Source organism: Colias croceus, chromosome 16 (genome assembly GCF_905220415.1).
Source record: "Colias croceus chromosome 16, ilColCroc2.1".
NCBI lineage: Eukaryota > Metazoa > Arthropoda > Insecta > Lepidoptera > Pieridae > Colias > Colias croceus.
In genome coordinates, this window is record NC_059552.1 from 3,996,824 (window position 1) to 4,017,382 (window position 20,559).

Consider the following 20,559-nt stretch of genomic DNA (forward strand, 5'->3'; position numbering starts at 1 on the left):
ATTCTATATTAAATCATCCTTGTTCCTTCTTTACAGGCAATACCCGCCGATAACGAGCTCGAGCACGCGGCGCGCGTACAAGAACGAGTTCTCGGCGCTGTACACCGAGTACCGGGCGCTGTACGCGCGCGTGGCGCAGGTGGCCGCGCTCTTCACGCAGCTCGAGCAGCAGCTCAAGCGCGCCGAGCCCAAGTCGCCGCACCACCGGGTCAGTGCTACCCGCTGTGTCACACACAATACATTATTTATTACTTATTACTCTTCACGCAGCTCGAGCAGCAGCTCAAGCGCGCCGAGCCCAAGTCGCCGCACCACCGGGTCAGTGCTACCCGCTGTGTCACACACAATACATTATTTATTACTTATTACTCTTCACGCAGCTCGAGCAGCAGCTCAAGCGCGCCGAGCCCAAGTCGCCGCACCACCGGGTCAGTGCTACCCGCTGTGTCACACACAATACATTATTTATTACTTATTACTCTTCACGCAGCTCGAGCAGCAGCTCAAGCGCGCCGAGCCCAAGTCGCCGCACCACCGGGTCAGTGCTACCCGCTGTGTCACACACAATACATTATTTATTACTTATTACTCTTCACGCAGCTCGAGCAGCAGCTCAAGCGCGCCGAGCCCAAGTCGCCGCACCACCGGGTCAGTGCTACCCGCTGTGTCACACACAATACATTATTTATTACTTATTACTCTTCACGCAGCTCGAGCAGCAGCTCAAGCGCGCCGAGCCCAAGTCGCCGCACCACCGGGTCAGTGCTACCCGCTGTGTCACACACAATACATTATTTATTACTTATTACTCTTCACGCAGCTCGAGCAGCAGCTCAAGCGCGCCGAGCCCAAGTCGCCGCACCACCGGGTCAGTGCTACCCGCTGTGTCACACACAATACATTATTTATTACTTATTACTCTTCACGCAGCTCGAGCAGCAGCTCAAGCGCGCCGAGCCCAAGTCGCCGCACCACCGGGTCAGTGCTACCCGCTGTGTCACACACAATACATTATTTATTACTTATTACTCTTCACGCAGCTCGAGCAGCAGCTCAAGCGCGCCGAGCCCAAGTCGCCGCACCACCGGGTCAGTGCTACCCGCTGTGTCACACACAATACATTATTTATTACTTATTACTCTTCACGCAGCTCGAGCAGCAGCTCAAGCGCGCCGAGCCCAAGTCGCCGCACCACCGGGTCAGTGCTACCCGCTGTGTCACACACAATACATTATTTATTACTTATTACTCTTCACGCAGCTCGAGCAGCAGCTCAAGCGCGCCGAGCCCAAGTCGCCGCACCACCGGGTCAGTGCTACCCGCTGTGTCACACACAATACATTATTTATTACTTATTACTCTTCACGCAGCTCGAGCAGCAGCTCAAGCGCGCCGAGCCCAAGTCGCCGCACCACCGGGTCAGTGCTACCCGCTGTGTCACACACAATACATTATTTATTACTTATTACTCTTCACGCAGCTCGAGCAGCAGCTCAAGCGCGCCGAGCCCAAGTCGCCGCACCACCGGGTCAGTGCTACCCGCTGTGTCACACACAATACATTATTTATTACTTATTACTCTTCACGCAGCTCGAGCAGCAGCTCAAGCGCGCCGAGCCCAAGTCGCCGCACCACCGGGTCAGTGCTACCCGCTGTGTCACACACAATACATTATTTATTACTTATTACTCTTCACGCAGCTCGAGCAGCAGCTCAAGCGCGCCGAGCCCAAGTCGCCGCACCACCGGGTCAGTGCTACCCGCTGTGTCACACACAATACATTATTTATTTATTTATTTGGAGATCTTACAGAAAAAATTAAACCCGTGTAATATATAAATTAATGACATACAATGGTAACATTAACAATTGTTTCCTCTACGTCTCACAGTGAACATAAAGTTGTGTGTAACAGTGAACGTAACATATTTATGTATTACTAATTACAACGTGATCATGGAACAGCGACGCGTGATCAAGCTATAAGTACCAGATACTTAAGACACAACATGTAAATGTACAATTAAGTAAACATACAAACAATGGGACATCGCGGAATACGATCAGCTGATGTCGCACCTTTTATTGTATTGTATTATTTGAACATTTTAAATCAATACGCATTCGAACTCCGCATCGGTTGGAATTCAATCAATCTCATTTCACCCCATTAGTTAGTTTAAATAAAAATAAACAATCGTATATGTTAAATGTTATCTATGTAGTCCCTTTCCCTTTACACAAAAGTTTGTAATACATTTCAAAAGCAAAGATATCCGCATATATTAAACAACGTAGCCACATTCCCTTTAATAAACCCGTTACCAAAATAAATGTTCCACACTGCGTAACCATACTATCCCTTATATAGTCATAATCAACCGAAAGTGAACTTTATTACTATGCCCTTAGAGCATAGAGCAGCGCATAGTGGAGGAGTACCAGCGCGTGCGCGGCGACCGCGCGTACCAGAGCGAGCGGCGGCGCGTCAACTACCTGCACCGCAAGCTCAACCACATCAAGCGGATGGTGCTGCAGTACGATCAGCTGGTGAGCGCACTTACTTAGTGACCTAGTGTGTACACGCGGCTTTGTTCGCGTTATACGTTTTCGCGTGCGGCAGCGAAACAACGAAAAATCTGTCAGTAGTGTGGCAGGATTTCGCATATGATATGTCTCACTCTAGCACATAGATAGATGAAATAGTTGCGTCCTTGTCAGTATTGTTTCGCAAGGAACTGCGAAATGGCCATTACACAGACGCATTGCGAGACAGTTGCGAAAACATTGCTGTGTACTAACGTTCCGCAGATATTTCGCTACGCAGTAGTTTCGCAGAGATTCGCTGCCGCACGCGAATGCGTCGGTGTACTAACGGCGTTAGTCTACGGTATAGGCTTTGACGGATAATGAGAACAATACTTAGTTTTACTTGTGTGTACATGTGGTCCTGTTCGAGTTATAGGCTTTGATGTACGATGAGAACAATATTTAGTCGGTATACTGTATACGCGCTTATATGCATTGACGTACAGAACAATACTTAATGTATACAAGTGTGTTTACGTGGTTTTATTCTCGCTATATGCATTGAATGTACAAAAAACAACTCTACTGACTTGTCAAAATTGTCCGAAGCAAAAGTCAGCCGACGTGTTATGTGGCAGAGTTTTCTATAAGAGCGTATATGAAGGTTTTTGAACATAACTACTACGAAATAAGATGTAAATTACACAACACCGCTCGGATATTTTTTAAGGAACCTTTAATAAGCGATTGTAACTCTTGTCGTTTATAAGAACGTCCGTAGCTAAATACGATGGTGTATGATCGATAAGATGGTCGATAATAAAGGGAAATGGTCTGTTAGGTTCATCGTAACTTTCATTAAATTTTATATATATTGTTACTTTTGTTACTTATCGAAATAAAGAATGTATAGACACATACTTGAAGCTACTGTATATTTAGAAACAAAAAGCCTGTTTATACATTCGAAGAATGTTATTAACTAAATAATTTAGGTAAATATATAGGTTGTATTTTTGTTTCTCCAATCCATTTCAAATGGAACATATTTAGGTACAAAAACCATTAATTAATGCAAAGTTAATTCAAACAAAACAAAACTACTTATAAATATTGAAAAAAAAAAACGACCTCTAAGATACTATGTATAACGAAATTTATTCATAGATCTTATTTTTATTAAAAATAATATCGCAAAAAAAACCGTACACTGTATTTCCTAATCTTAATTTTCAAGTCTCTATCACATTTATCGGACTACGGCGACTTGCCAGTAAGTATTCTACGTGGAAGATGGATAAAGTAGAACATAGGTAGATAGATCCCTTTTAGTATCTGTGTGATATCGTTTTTATAGCATTTTATATTATTGTAAACAACGTATAAATGTCTTATATAAATTTATTACGTGTATATTATGTACCTTTATAATTATCACACAATTTACATACGAAATAAATAAAACAAAGTTTAATCTTTATAAATTAGCATGAACATTTTTAACACGAAGTAATAATATGTAGTATACATAATTTAGTATTTCATTGCTCTAGAATTTTCGAGAAATCAATCTAATATATGACTTTAACATACAAAAAGTAAATAATGTACAGAAGTTCATTTATTACTGCTTAATACTGACTTTGTATTTAATAAAACACCTGTATTTACTAACACAATCTCTGAATAGTGTTATAAAGATATGAACACATTTTATTTATTCACGTGAATTCGAGCTGATAAGCCAGTGGTTGGTAACATATTATGTAAAGACAAAGTTCAATTATATTAAAATTAATATTAAACTAATATATTTTTATATCAACACAGATGGTCATTGACGTAAAACACACGTTTATTATATTATATAACTTCGGTATTATTTCATTACTTTATATTCTATTGCACAATTTAAATCTCGACACAGCATGAATGCATGTCCGCATGAATCCTTAGTAAATAAAAAAACTACGTCATTGAAATATTGAGTAGTTTTGTTGTGTGTGAGATGTTACAATATCAACACGATTTGTATTTCTCTTCTACATAATATCGACTTTGGACAAACGTTGTAGGTAAATGAAATGAATAAATAAAGCATGAATTGTTTACTTTAGCACTCCTTCCTTCTTATAATTTTGTCCTCCCTACTAGTGATAGATTATTATAGACAATAGTTATAAAAAAGTATAAACGTGGTTGGTGGTTCTGAAGTAAAACTCTTTTAAAAAGTTGATACATTTATTTTTATTACTTAGGTAGGGGCTTGTCTTCAAATCGTAATAAATATCGAATGATGTGTTTTTGCGTTAATTTAAAAAAATACTGGAGACCAAAATATATAATTGGAATGGCCTGAAGGTAAAGCTGAAGTGAATTAAAAAAGCTTTCACCCACGAAGGAAACTACGGGCAAAATAAAGTTTTATAAAGCTTATGTGCTATTCTTGTACATAGGCTGTAACACTGCAAAGAATCATCAAAATCTATTGAATCGTTTTTGTTTGAAAGAGATGAAATGAAATGAAATGAAATGAATGAAATGAAATGAAATGAAATGTAATGAATTTTTGAAATGAAATGAATCCAACTCAGGATGTATATTAAATAAAATGTACGTATAAATCCATATTAACGTGTGCGCCGTGCTTGTTCCAGCGCAACCTGAAGCCGGAGCGAGTGTCTGCGGCGAGCACGACGCAAGCGTACTGACACACGAGCAAGCCGCCGCCCGCCCGCTGCCTCTAGTGCCGACGCGCCTTCACACCTGTATTGGACTATTTATATCACGTTTACACCCGTCTCCAGCGAGCCGGGACAACGCCGAGGAACTACACAAAAAAAAAAAGAAAAAAAAACGGCCTTCTGCAAACCGGCTTTTTTTTTCTTTTTTTCACCACAAACACCCCGGGCGACCCGTTCCCGATGTTATGTATATATTTACAAGTTTTGTACGTATCTCCCGAGTGGCAGAGTTTTTATACGTCGCGCCGAGCGCGGGACCGAGCGTCGCGCGCTCGGGGCAAGCCAAATTGCAGTATTGTAAATGTGTGTATATTCAAATATTGGTTAGAGGGGAGTCGTTTTACATGTTTCCTATTGATGCTGCCTTAACCGAGTCGGTGTGATGCGCTCGATGCGGTTTTTACGATTAGCGAGATCGCGACCAAAATTTTTCATACACACACATATTGTGTCCTGCCGATTTGGGTTAGTGAGCGGTGAGCGCGATGTAAAATTGTAATTAATGTAAATTTCATATATTATGATATTGCGGCGTATTATTTTAAGTTGAAGAGTTCTTCCATTATTTTAACTGACGTAGAGAGTTAATTCGGAGACGACTATCGAGACGCGAACGGAACGGTGCGTCTCCGCAGTATACCGGACATGAGGGCCCACTACGAATTTTATGAAAAAGAACATTTATAAGAGAAACCTAGCTTAATTATAATATTACATATTTTCGGACATTAACTGTATTTAATATATATATCGAACATTATTTTTCCGTAGCTGTTATCTTTCTACTTAGTCATAGAAGAACTTAAGTCTCCCGAGCGTGATGGAAGTGGAAATATAAAGCGAGGTCACTGTTTATATTTTAACGTTATTTGCTATTGTTGTTAGCGTAGTTGACAATTGCAAGCGACATTTCATCACTATATAGAAGATTAATTTCATTTTTTATCTCATTTAATTTTGAATAGTGTAAATACTGAAAGTACTATATTTAATGTGATTAATTAAGTACATAATAGTCCAATAGTAGTTTGTTCGTCCAAGTTTAATTCCATTCGTCAAATATTGCCGTCTCGTTATTGTTGTCCAAAATTCAGCTATGGTTTGCCAATTTGTTTAGTACTCTTCAATCTGTTACCGACGGACCTAGTCAGAGATGAAACGCGGCATACACCAATGAAATATGTGCCGGTCGTTCGTCTCTGACTGGCTTCGTCAATAAAATAATGTAAGGAATATTGGGTGCGCTATTGATGGATACAAAAAAATATTTCAATTGTAAATGTCAATTTAAAGGACTGAATGCCTTTAAAACCAATTATTTTGCATTCGCGACGCCGTCGATCGCGATCGTCCCTTCGCTTACAAATCCATCCAATATTTTAACGTTGGACGTTCAATGTATGCGTCTTGCCCCGCTTGCATGTTGTATATAGTACATTATATAAAGATTTATCATGTTCTTGTTAAATTTTACTATGGGTAGTGTAATATTTTTTCAGTTTTTTTTTTCTTTCGTTCTTATAAAATAAAATAATTAATATATTATATTTGTTCCGTAATGAGCGTCGCGTCGTCGTCGTGTTGAGATCGTGTATATAAGCTTTAAAAACTCGTGACCGTCACAAAGTTACTCATTCGATGATCGAGAACTCGGCTAGTGTTAAATAACTCGCGGCGACAACGCGACGATGCTGTTATGTTAAAGTGGTCATAGATATTTGCCAAATTATAAATACATTTTACATAATAAATTAGTTTTTAATTGCTACGAACGTCTTGAAAGTTAACAACCGGCCAGTGTTGGACATCCACTAGACTTAAGGAAATCTGGTCCTTTTCGGATAACCCTCCAAAACACAATAAAACGTAGTTATTTTAGTCTTCGCTCGGGCTCATTTTCACTGATACACAAAAACACTAACTATCGGTTTTAATGCATTATATTCTATACAAACCTTTAAAAATCTAATGAATTGCTAAAATTTTATTTCACGCTAATAAACACGAATGATTACAATTTAAATGAGCCGAGTGTTAGCAAACCGTCTTACGTACATTGTCCTGATTCTAACGTCCATATTTGAAAATGATTTAGCGTTAAGTGATGATTACTTTAATCCCTGAATCAATTATTAGCAATTTTGCGTGAAGTATTTACCGTCGCTTGGGTTAATTAACGACTCGTTGCAATTTGTTTTGAAATAACAGTCGCTAATGAATTTGCGCCAATTATTCACTTTATTTCAATGGATAAAATAGAAACACTGTTTAATAAATTTCACATCAAATTGTTTCCATTCACTGTATATATCTATTGATTTGTTATAATTAAATATATATTTATGAATAGCATAATGGAAACATAATAATATTGTAAGTATATGATTGTTATAGATGCTGTTGTTTCGGTTAGTTTTGTCAATTATTGTGTCAAACGACGTTGCTATTTCATTTTCACTGCACGGTTAAATCTAGAATCTTTATGCGAACACTCGATAGTATTCATTTATTTATACCGATTTTCATTAAAGTTCCTAGAATGTGCGAACGTATGTTATCATGTAAATTAAGTTCATTTCAAAATTCCATATCTCGTCTTCCTCTTACAAAATTGTCAAAAATATGATTATTTTTTTAGTTCTTCCGTCATATTAAATATTTTCGAGTGTTTGTATAGTTTGGTTCTTGGTTTTAACCCAAAATGATTAACACTATAATGGTCAATTGAATGTTACGTAAAATGTCAACTAACGTCAAGTTCTCTGGTCAATTCTCGCGTAAGTGTCCCTTTGTTTGCTCACACGTTTGTTATCTCCTTAAATTACTCATGAAAATGCTCAATTCGATCATGATATTAGATAATAACCATTACATTTCGAAATTTATTATTTTTTTTATTTCATTACTCCTCATTATTTATATTATTTAGTACTATCGCTAAGTTTAACGACATTCGGTCTGTCCGCGCTTTCTTCTCTATACTAATTCTCATATAGCTCACATGTCACATATTAATTTCTTTCATATATTATGGCAAAAAATAAAAATTTCAACACGAACAACACCGTTTTAAAATGTTATTGTTACCAGTAGTTTAAGCAGTGTCGTTTGTTTTTTTGTATCGTATAATAGATTACTACAGATAATAATTATATTAACTAGTACATTTTGTTTCACGTGGAGGTATCTCTTATACGTTAACTTGTTATGAATGAAGTGGATGTTGTGATTATGCATTCCATTTTGCTGACAACCCATGCACTGTTCAATGATGCACTTTACACCTTTCACATCTTTGTTTTTTTTATAATAGTGACGTCACGCGTCATAGACTAAGCGAAGTGCATCAAAATAACCGACACATGCACAGTATGCAGACCAGATAATACAAATTTTATGAGAGAAATTATATCCCTTTTATGAATTTAATAATAAGCTGTCACAAAGGGAGTAATAAGTGTCAAATTCACTTAATTGTTACCTATTAAGTTATTAGAAAGGTTGGACAGATATATATTTGTATTTTGTCATGTTTATACCAATTGAATATCTATGAAATATCATAGTCCATTGTACAGAGTAGGCGATATTTAGAGTCTAGTAACGTCATCTTTTTATTAAATCCTAGTTAGTGATAAATTAGAATTACTAATTCCCAAACATGTATCGTTCTTTGCGGCATGACAAAATCGCCACTTGTATATTATTATTATTATTTAATATAATATCATCTTATATTATGTTCTTTAATTGATTAAGTAGACCGTGGCGTCAATCTGGTTGTGTTAACCCCATTTATGATCATTACAATGAAAAATGGCCTATTTTATTTATTATGTATTTATATTTAGTGCTCGACACACGTAACCGTGGCTACTTTGTCATGTGCAAACTTAACACTGTTATACTTAACATAGCTGATATTATAGCGGCTTAAAGGCGGGCGATGCGTGAATATCATTTAATTACATAATTTGTTTAGATATAGATCATTGAGTTTGCGTATTCTGATCGAACGTTATTGTAAATTTGCTGTACAGATAAAGAGAAGATTAGCCGCCGTCGAGACAGGCCAACGGCGTTATCGCAAGACTGTCGATTTACCGAACAATTTAAATACTATGTATTATGTCAATGTAAATAGAGTACGAATTAGACGTTTAGAAATGTTAAGGGATGTAATCGTAGCGTTTATTTTTTAATTAAATATATAGTATATGAGCGGGGAAATACGGATTATACGAGGCCGAGTCCCGACGGCGGCGGTCGTAACAATGCTGCGATATTCCTTGTGCCCCTCGAGATATCAGTGCATTATATGAGTCAGATGTGGACTGTGGTACGCTAGTGTTATTGTGTATAGTGTTTATAGCTCGGACACCGACACTTGCCAGCCGGTTCGAGCGAACGACGACAAGCTATGAAATCCTGACATCGGCTCACGTTAATTAGCTTTTAAATATTTCATCAAAATATAAAATACACAAAAAAAAAACGATATAAATTTCTCGACCAAGTGCTGGTTGTTTTTTAAATTATTAAAATGTAAAAAAAAATTAGATTATAAACAAAGTATAGGTACAATTTATCAATTATACTATTTTCTTTTCGGCATTTCATGTAACAGTGGAAGGGACCTGTTTCTTCGCTACTCGGAAATCATTGCGCGTGCTCGACTCAGAGCACTCGTAGAGCGAACTCGGTATCGAGTGTTCCTTTTGTATTATGTGATTTCTTTGCTCACGTCCTCTTCCATTGCTTTATTATTTGTTTCGCCAACTGTCTAATTGTATAATATAATTTTGTTAAGGCAGGGTAATGCAGAAATGAGAAGAGGTACTTTTTTATTTTTTGATTAGATTGATGAATTGTTTGAATGTATAAATTGAGTTAATTTAATCCATTCAATGGAATTTGTATTGTTATGAAAGGAACAAGAGTTTGTTGTTTTTTTTTAATTAAGTCATTATAAATTTCGATTTTAATGAGGCAGCGATTAGTTAATTACAATCATCAAGTTACCACAAAAACAATAGTCAAATGTAGGCTCTCTGGCATTGCCCTTCAGAGAATTGGCTTTAGCTCAGCGGCGTGCACCGCGCCTTGCGCTGGTCACTAAAGATATGCAACAAAATACAGCTGAAGGGAAGTTGTGTAGAGTATTGTTATAAAAGGTACCTATTCTAAATCTGGAGAAACAGACTAACTATCAGATGCAAATGTCGGATAGTGTTGCTGCAATATGCATTTATTGCCATCTTCATATTATTTTCGATTATGGGATCAGTGCCAAACTTTCTCTTTCTTGTTTAGCTCAAAACGATGCAATTGTTAGCATGCTTGAAAAAACAGCTGAGTTAAGTGTTTAGTTAGTCTGCCATTTTGTGAATATTTTGTTTTGATAGTAATATGTAAATCTTTTATAATATATTTGTTTACAATAAATAAATGACAACATTATAAATAAATGAAATTGTATTTTCCATTTAAACTGATGAAAAAAAATATAAAAAGAATAATATGCAAAGATTTCGGATGTTTTATTTTGAAGTTGCACACATAAACATAATAATCCTCGCACTGTCATATTTTTCAAGCAAAAACTTCTTTTCCTACATATTACCTATTCCTATTGAAATTATTTGTATTGGATCCTATTAATAATATTGGACTGGAATGAATATGAAAGTGTGTTTTAATTTTGATACAAAAACCAGAGACCCGATTTCACTGAAAATACATAATAGGTATAGAGTGCAATAACTTATTCTTGTAATATAATTCCAGAAGTATATTAATTAACCATAAAATTATTTTAGAGTAGATGGATATTATTCTTTTGTCCATGAAATAAGTGGCTCGCACGTTAGAAACCAGTATTCTCCTATTATGAACGAAATATCTATTGTCAATGAAAGTGCGTTGCTAAAGTGAAAGTGCATTAGCCGAGGTGTATTCTCTGAATATAAATCCATTATAGTTATTTATGTAGTGATTTGCTCACGAAATCTACATTTATTACTTCCGGCCGACCATGTCCTGATTGATACCTACCTTTAATGATCTTATTTTATCGATATAAAATGTCAAGACCTTGTATCGAGGTCATATTTTAGTAATAATTTTATTATAAAACAAAGAATAAAGTAGTATTTTTTTATATGAAATCTTAGATGAAATAATTGAAATTTATTTGGAGTGGAAATCGCACATAGAGACTAAAATAATAATAAAAAAATCGTAGATCAATATTCTATTGCTGATTTTGGATTTATTACATTTATTTTTAACTAGCGGTCCCCCCGGCTTCGCCCGTGGTACATACCTATTTACGTTTGCTCTACATAAGAACCATCCACGTACTTCAAGGAATATAATAAAAAATAATTATCGAAATCGGTTCAGCCGTTCACACGTGACGCCGTGACAACGCGGGTTTCATTTATATATATCATAGCCTTCCTATGTATATATGTCGTGGTCATATCGTAGATTTGATCATTTCATGATATGAGTAGCCATTTCACGAAATGGTCGCATATCGTGAAATGGCCAACATAGTTTGATCAGATCGTTAAATCGTCAACGTTTCACGATTTGGTCATCCACATTTGGCCAGATCGTATAAAATATAAAGAGTCCATAAAATATTAAAAAATTTCAGAATAACTATATTCTAAAAACTTGTTTAATGTCATTTAAGTTAGTGCCGCGGCAGCGGCCGGCGAATGCCAGAAGCGAATCGTTTTTGCAATAGAAAACAATTAGGTTAGGTTAGGTTACACTTTGATAAACAACGCACGAGCCGAGCGAGCAAAGCGAGCGTGCCGATACATTATACTCTTTGGTGCCGCGGCAGCGGCCGGCGAGTGCCAGAAGCAGATCGCTTTTTAAAAAACAAACAATTATAATAATATAGTAGTAGTTTCTTAAATTATTTTATTTAAGTCGCATTTTTTCTTAAATACATATAAGATATCCACATTTTCCATAGTACTCGTACCTCTTCGTCGTAAATTCTTTGCTATGACTTTCTTCATAATATTGTTATTAAACGAATTATGAAGTTTTTAACTGCGAATAATTTAATTTTCGCCAGCGGCCGCCATCTTATCACATAAACACAGAGCTTGCAGCGCCTCTACCAACGATTAATGTAACTATTTTACGATATGATCAAATAATTTTGGTCATTTCATGAAAAAACCGTGCGTTAATTGGCCATATCGTGAAACGATTTCTTATCATTGATCTGCCCAAACCACATCATGATGTGGCCAAACTAAATTGGCCATTTCACGATATGCGACCATTTCGTGAAATGGCCACTCATATCATGAAATGATCAAATCTACGATTTGACCACGACATATATATAATAAATTACTTGCTTTGTGATTAGTAGATTAGGTTATAGGTATGTACCCCTATGTACCCGACAAAGACCCGACATCAAAAATAATTGATTTTATATCTATAGTTTTATCGTTGTCTCTGTATTATTATTGTATCTGTATGATCATAATATAATAGCAATCTTTACAACCTTTTTAGTACTCTACTCAGAGCGTACTCTATGTGAGAGTGCGGCTCGGCGTTAGGAAAGGAGTCTTCGCAAGTAAAAACATTATGTTACCAAAATTATTTAATTCCCCAGAGTTGGAGTAAGAGGTGTCAAAATGTTGATTATTTGTGCTGGGCAAGAAGCTTATATCCTCTAATGTGCTGGGTACGGAAGTTTATGTATAAAAAGAAAACAGATTTCTTGATTAGCACCCATAGAGTAATTAACTTCGGTTCACATATTTTATTGAATAATTTTAATGCAATCCTTCATAATATTGTCAGTATTCAGGACACATTTTTTGTCTTTAATAGGGTTCAAATCACAGTGAAAGGGTGGCAACATGGCCTTTTTCTGCAAAATCGCCGACTTGTCACTTGTCATTTCAAAATTCAAGCAAGCTCAAAGAGTAAGGCCGCGTTTCCACCTGCAAGAAAACTTCCGCGAGAAGTGTCCGACAGTCTGTCTGACAGCAACTTGCAAGTCTACTTGCAGGTGGAAACGCCGAGTTTACACATGCAAGCTGCTGTCAGACAGACTGTCGGACAGTTCTTGCAGAAGTTTACTTGCAGGTGGAAACGGGGCCTAAAGTAGGTAATTTAGGCCGCGTTTCCACCTGCAAGAAAACTTCCGCGAGAAGTGTCCGACACACAGTGGGTCGAAACTGCAATATGCGGACATAGCAACTTTTTTTGTCAAAATCAATTTTAAAAAATGCCCATCGATAGATCTTATCTTACTTATGAAGACATGTTATTAAAAGTTTTTGTGTAAGACTTGCGGTTTCTCAGAAAAAAAATGTTTTCTAATTTTGTTGTATGAAAAGGGACTTTAAGTGGTCGTTTTCCAGTAAGTCTTGCGAGGTCTTGCGTCGAAACCATTTTAGTATCATTGTTTGGCTCACTGACTATAATCCCACACTATGGGCGCGCACCCAAACTTGCCCGTTCAATCAATATTTAAATTCAAAAATTTAATAAAAAATTCAATTTAAAATCAATGTTATTGTTTTTTAAATGCTAAATTTGATCAATTTTAATACAAATTTGTAAAATTTACTTTAAATTGAGTCGATACATATCAAACTCCGGTAAGTCCACTCCCTGTCAAAATTGAGATAACAATGGCGCCAATTTTGAATTGTAAAACTAAACCAGTCTGTACTTTTCAAAGTTAGGTAAGTCAATCGTATCTCTATTAAAATAAGGGTTAAAGTAAATGTTTTTTTTCAAACTCCGGTATGTCCCTGGACAGTGGTTTATCAAACTCAGGTAAGTCCATTTCGACCAATCACAGCGCAGTATGGCACTAAAATGGCTGCCATTTCTCTCAATTTTGTTGAAGCTAACAGGTGTGACCAATGCTTATAAATCGTTTTAATTGATAAATGATGGAAGAAAACAGTTTTACTATAGAGGTGGTGGTTCTAGACAAAGCAAGGAAAAAAACAATACCAAAAGCTAAAACAGACAAGGCTCAGAAAACAGCTAAAAGATAAATGAAACTCGACGCACTGCACACGCACAGTAGTTATTCCCTGCCAGCCAGCCAGGGCCGTACTGAGATTTTTTCAACCGTTTTGATTTATTGACCCCTCTCTTTGCCCAGCAGTGGGATGATAAAGGTTAATAATAATAATAATTTGTATCTTTTAATTTACATATTTTATTTTAACGTCCAATACCAATACAACGCTACGAACTATCTACCCATTTCCACCACCTCAGTACGTCCCAAAACTGAGTTCTATCAAATCCCTGTAAGTCCATTAGAGATTTTTCAAATTCCTGTAAGTCCAAACCGATGTTTTTCAAAACCCGGTAAGTTTTGCTGGTACATATCAAACGCCTGTATGTCCAGATTTAAATCTAATTTTTTGGCATAATCATCAAGTAATACATTTCTTTTTCTTCGTAAAAATAATTCTAATGTATTATATTATATCCGTCATAAATTATAAAGGTCCAAACATATTGATTTTTTAAGTTATTAAAAATACCTCGATTCCCACATTTCTGTTAGAATGGACTTACCGGAGTTTGATATGTATCGACTCAATTTAGAAACTTATAATAACTTTGACATAAAATATATACAATTATAAACTGAAATATTGAAGCATTCTTATAAAAAAAGTCAGGATGAAGCGTAACTAGCACTATCAATAAATACAAACAGCATTTCAAAATATATGTATAAAATTTAAGCTTTTAATAAAATATAGAATTTTTTTTTTAATATTATTCAAAATGATGCTATAAAATGAAATGAAAAAACCAAAAAGACAAAAATATGCAGGTGATTATCTTATTTTGCAATGTTATTAGGCTGGTAACTTTGTTAATGATCTGTAAGTATATGTCGTATTATGAGCAGATAGGTAATCACAGTTTGTCTAATTACATTGTTATGATTCTTCTGTTTTTATGTGACAAACAACTCAATTACCGTGTTATTAAGGAAAGGGAAGAATTGTAGCATATATAAAGAATTTTAATTTAAATCAAATCAGTAAGAGATACGTACTTACTACCAAGGCATCTCGTGCAGTTCATAAAAATTTTTGTGCTATGGAAAGTCTAGTGAATAATATCGATTTGTTCATGGTGCTAAGAGAAAAAGTTGGTTCCTTTTCTGATAGTAAAAAACTATGTGAATATCTAAAGCAGACGTTAAATTTCAATTGGACGGAAGAAAATAGTGCAACGCTTTTGAAGTTTTGTCGTAAATTTTGTTCAAATATTTCTGGTAGATGGGAAAGGTCACATAGAACATTTTCTAATTTTGTGAAAAGAAATGGAGATTGGTTAGAGAGCGCCATTATATGGCCTAAAGATATCATCCCCCAAGAAGGGGGGATGGGATCCCCCATCCTTGGGGGATGGGATCCCCCATCCTTGGGGGATGATATCTTTAGGCCATATAATGGCGCTCTCTAACCAATCTCCATTTCTTTTCACAAAATTAGAAAATGTTCTATGTGACCTTTCCCATCTACCAGAAATATTTGAACAAAATTTACGACAAAACTTCAAAAGCGTTGCACTATTTTCTTCCGTCCAATTGAAATTTAACGTCTGCTTTAGATATTCACATAGTTTTTTACTATCAGAAAAGGAACCAACTTTTTCTCTTAGCACCATGAACAAATCGATATTATTCACTAGACTTTCCATAGCACAAAAATTTTTATGAACTGCACGAGATGCCTTGGTAGTAAGTACGTATCTCTTACTGATTTGATTTAAATTAAAATTCTTTATATATGCTACAATTCTTCCCTTTCCTTAATAACACGGTAATTGAGTTGTTTGTCACATAAAAACAGAAGAATCATAACAATGTAATTAGACAAACTGTGATTACCTATCTGCTCATAATACGACATATACTTACAGATCATTAACAAAGTTACCAGCCTAATAACATTGCAAAATAAGATAATCACCTGCATATTTTTGTCTTTTTGGTTTTTTCATTTCATTTTATAGCATCATTTTGAATAATATTAAAAAAAAAATTCTATATTTTATTAAAAGCTTAAATTTTATACATATATTTTGAAATGCTGTTTGTATTTATTGATAGTGCTAGTTACGCTTCATCCTGACTTTTTTTATAAGAATGCTTCAATATTTCAGTTTATAATTGTATATATTTTATGTCAAAGTTATTATAAGTTTCTAAATTTAAAGTAAATTTTACAAATTTGTATTAAAATTGATCAAATTTAGCATTTAAAAAACAATAACATTGATTTTAAATTGAATTTTTTATTAAATTTTTGAATTTAAATATTGATTGAACGGGCAAGTTTGGGTGCGCGCCCATAGTGTGGGATTATAGTCAGTGAGCCAAACAATGATACTAAAATGGTTTCGACGCAAGACCTCGCAAGACTTACTGGAAAACGACCACTTAAAGTCCCTTTTCATACAACAAAATTAGAAAACATTTTTTTTCTGAGAAACCGCAAGTCTTACACAAAAACTTTTAATAACATATCTTCATAAGTAAGATAAGATCTATCGATGGGCATTTTTTAAAATTGATTTTGACAAAAAAAGTTGCTATGTCCGCATATTGCAGTTTCGACCCACTGTGCGACAGTCTGTCTGACAGCAACTTGCAAGTCTACTTGCAGGTGGAAACGCCGAGTTTACACATGCAAGTTGCTGTCAGTCAGACTGTCGGACAGTTCTTGCAGAAGTTTACTTGCAGGTGGAAACGGGGCCTTAGTAAGCAAGCTTCACCGGCACCGTGGGACTTGCCGTGGGACTCCTTTGGTGGCGGAGTAAAATCACGACCAATGTCCAATAGCCTGTGCCAACTGCCAAAAATAAAATACGAACGATTCTGGCGGGAATTTGAAAAAGCGCGGTTCATAGTTTTGAACTTTAAATTAAATTAAATACGATTTCTTTATAAATAAGTGTAAATAAGTTTAAAATTATAACATTAATATAGTGTATTCATAAAAAATGGATGGAAATGAGGGGGGCGGCGATAACCCGCCCACCTCTAAGAAGAGACCACGACATCCTGAAGATCGAGATGTTTCGGGTACTGGCGGCGGTGGTGAGAGTGACTCTTCTTTTCTACCTTTCCGTAAACCAAATTATAAAAGACTTTATCCGGAAAGTAACATTAACATGCAATTCAAAGTATATGTGGAAAGTAACAACAAAGAAGAAAGAATAGGAAATAAAAGTCCAGTTTATTTAAATCATATATTTAACAATATAAAAGGTGTGGTGGCACTGAGGCGTATTAGCGCCAATAAAATAGTTGTGATTTTCAACCAGCACAACACTGCTAACAATTTTCTCAACCACGGCAACTTTCTGCAAAAATACAACATCAAAGCATACATTCCAGCAGCGCAAATAGAAAAGACCGGTATAATCAGATTCGTACCAACTAATCTATCAAATAAAGAATTGTTTACAAAGTTAACCTCAGTATATGAAATAATTGCAGTTAGGCGATTTATGAAAAAAGTAGGACACGAGTTAGTAGGAACACAAACTGTCAGTATCACATTTCTGACAAATTCCTTACCGGAGAACGTACAATATGATTTATTCTCATATAGAGTTTTTGATTATATTCCTCCTCTTCAACAATGTTACAAATGTTTTAAATTTAATCATTCTGCTAATATATGTAATGGCAAACAGCGGTGTTCAATCTGTTCAGGTGATCACTCATATAAAGAATGCAATAGACCAGATGAGATTTGCTGTGTGAATTGCAGTGGACCTCATTTAGCTATTTCTAAAGTATGTCCTATTAAAATGAATAAAATATTAGAGAAGAAAAATAAAATTACCTATGCTAGTGTTGCTAAAACAAAAGAAAGTTCTGACTTCCCTTCTCTGCCATCACGTGGCATCCCTGTAAATAAAAATGTAAATATTGTACAAAAACCTGTAAATAAGTCTGTAAATATTAAACCTGTATTAAAGAATGTAAATATTCACGATATAAAATCCCAAATCATTGGAAACAGTGATGTGCTTATGGCCCTAGTACACACACTGGTCCAAATAGGCAATAAAAGTGATAACGAACCAATTACTTCTTCATTAATTAAAGATGTCCTCATTAAAAATTTGTCAACATAATGGATACAAGTACTCATAGAACTCCCTCTTTACGTATTGCGCAATTCAATGTCCAAGGTGCAAATCACAAAAAACCTCTTCTTATAAAATTTTTAAATGAAAAAGATATTGATATATGTTTATTGAATGAGACATGGTTGAAAGATCATCAATCATTTCATATTTCTAATTACAATTTTTACAACAGAAATTCTAAAAATGCTCGTAATGGTGTGGGAATATTAGTTAAGGAACATTTGAAATACAATGTTTTAAATACCTCTTTTTATGAAGATATACAAAATATAGCAATAAGTTTATATACAGAAAATACTACACTATCTATTCTCTGTGTGTATTGCCCTCCCTCAAGCAGACATATAAGAATGAATAGATTGCGCAATATTATAAGAGATTTACCAAAACCTCTTTTTGTGAGTGGTGATTTCAATGCACATCATATTGCTTTTGGATGTCTATCTACTAAAACTCGTGGTCAAAACTTGTATGATATAATTGATGAATATGATTTGTGTATTTTGAATAATGGTAGCTTCACTACTGTAAATTATCCTACACGCAATCCTTCAGCAATAGATGTCAGTTTTATTAGCCCCGAATTGGCCCCACTTTGTGAGTGGTCTGTGTATGATGATCCTATGGGTAGTTATCATTACCCAACCATCACAGACATTACTATGTGCATTGAAAGATACACAATCAATAAACATGTTGACAAATTTTTATATAACAAAACTGATTGGACTCATTATGCAGAAACCTCACATTCAGTCTTCCAAGACATGATAGTCAGTGCAGAGAACCCGATGAAATCTTATGAGGAGTTCTGTAATCGGCTTGATAAACTCAAAGAAATTGTAATTCCTAGATTTACCAGGACCAACTTCAGGAGTAGACCACCAGCTCCCTGGTGGAACAGCATCTGTGAACAATCTGTTATTAAATCTTATGAAGCATTGAAATTGTACAGAAATGATCCAACCATTAATAATTACATTAACTATAAAAAATTAGATGCTTTAAAAAAAAGGACTATCAAGGAACAAAAAAGAATTAACTGGAATAGTTTCTGTAACAATTTCAATAGAACTACTCCCATCAGTCAAATCTGGAATCTGATTAAAAGATTTAAGAATATCAGAATTAGTAATAAGTCATATAAAGATGAATTTGTGCAACCACTACTGGATAGACTATCAGATAGCACCAATTTGACTGACCGGGTTCAATTAGACAATTATTTTAATATTAATAATGAAAATCCGCAATCACGATTTTTATTGGATCCTTTTTCATGGTCTGAATTCCTAATGAGTTTACAATCTAGGAGAAATACTAGTCCTGGTTTAGACGATTTTCCATATTTATTGATTAAACATCTACCTGAATCAATACAAAATTTATTTTTGAATGTTCTTAATAATCTTTGGCATAAAAAGTTAATACCAAGTTCATGGAAAACTCAATGTGTTCTACCTATACTTAAACAAGATAAACCACCTGAACAGGCTAGTTCCTATCGCCCAATTTCACTGTCGTCATGTCTTGGAAAGATATTTGAAAACATGGTGAAAACTCGCCTTGATTGGTATGCAGAATCAAATAGTGTTATCCCTCATGTTCAATATGGATTCCGCAGAGGACGAAGTTGTGCTGACAGTTTCGTTTCTCTTATAAGTGATCTGAAAAATGCAAAAGACAAGAGATTACACACAGTTTGTGTATTTCTAGATGTGCAAGGTGCATTTGATAATGTAGATCCTGGCATACTGGTGAAGGTTTTAAGCAATGCAGGTGTACCTGGACAATTGTGTAAATGGATTTATGATTTTCTTAATAATAGAATATTATATGTAAAGCATAACAATATCTTACATGGACCCAGAACTGTGTCAAAGGGTACTATGCAGGGTGCAACTTTATCACCCTTATTATATAATTTGTATACTTGTGAGATATGTAAATATGTAAATACTAAAAATGTAAATATACTTCAGTTCGCAGATGATTTAGCATTGTACAGTTCAGATGTGAATTTAACCACAGCCATTAAAAATGTTAACATTGCTTTAAGGCAGTTGAGTAACTACTATCA

The 20,559-nt window shown here is 35.3% G+C and overlaps 1 protein-coding gene across 2 annotated transcripts in view; it reads left to right on the forward strand.

Annotated features, from left to right (window-relative positions):
- The window catches only part of LOC123698310 (RNA polymerase II elongation factor Ell), a 50,793-nt gene extending 40,047 nt beyond the window's left edge, over positions 1–10,746 (forward strand). Inside the window, exons 11-13 of one of the 2 annotated variants that reach the window (XM_045644889.1) lie at positions 37–1,748; positions 2,413–2,550; positions 5,187–10,746. In XM_045644889.1, coding sequence (XP_045500845.1) covers positions 37–1,748; positions 2,413–2,550; positions 5,187–5,656 — 2,320 coding nt within the window. In that variant the 3' untranslated portion in view covers positions 5,657–10,746. The remainder of the gene's footprint in view (positions 1–36; positions 1,749–2,412; positions 2,551–5,186) is intronic. The other variant, XM_045644890.1, reaches the window with a different exon arrangement.
- The last annotated feature ends 9,813 nt before the right edge of the window (positions 10,747–20,559 follow it).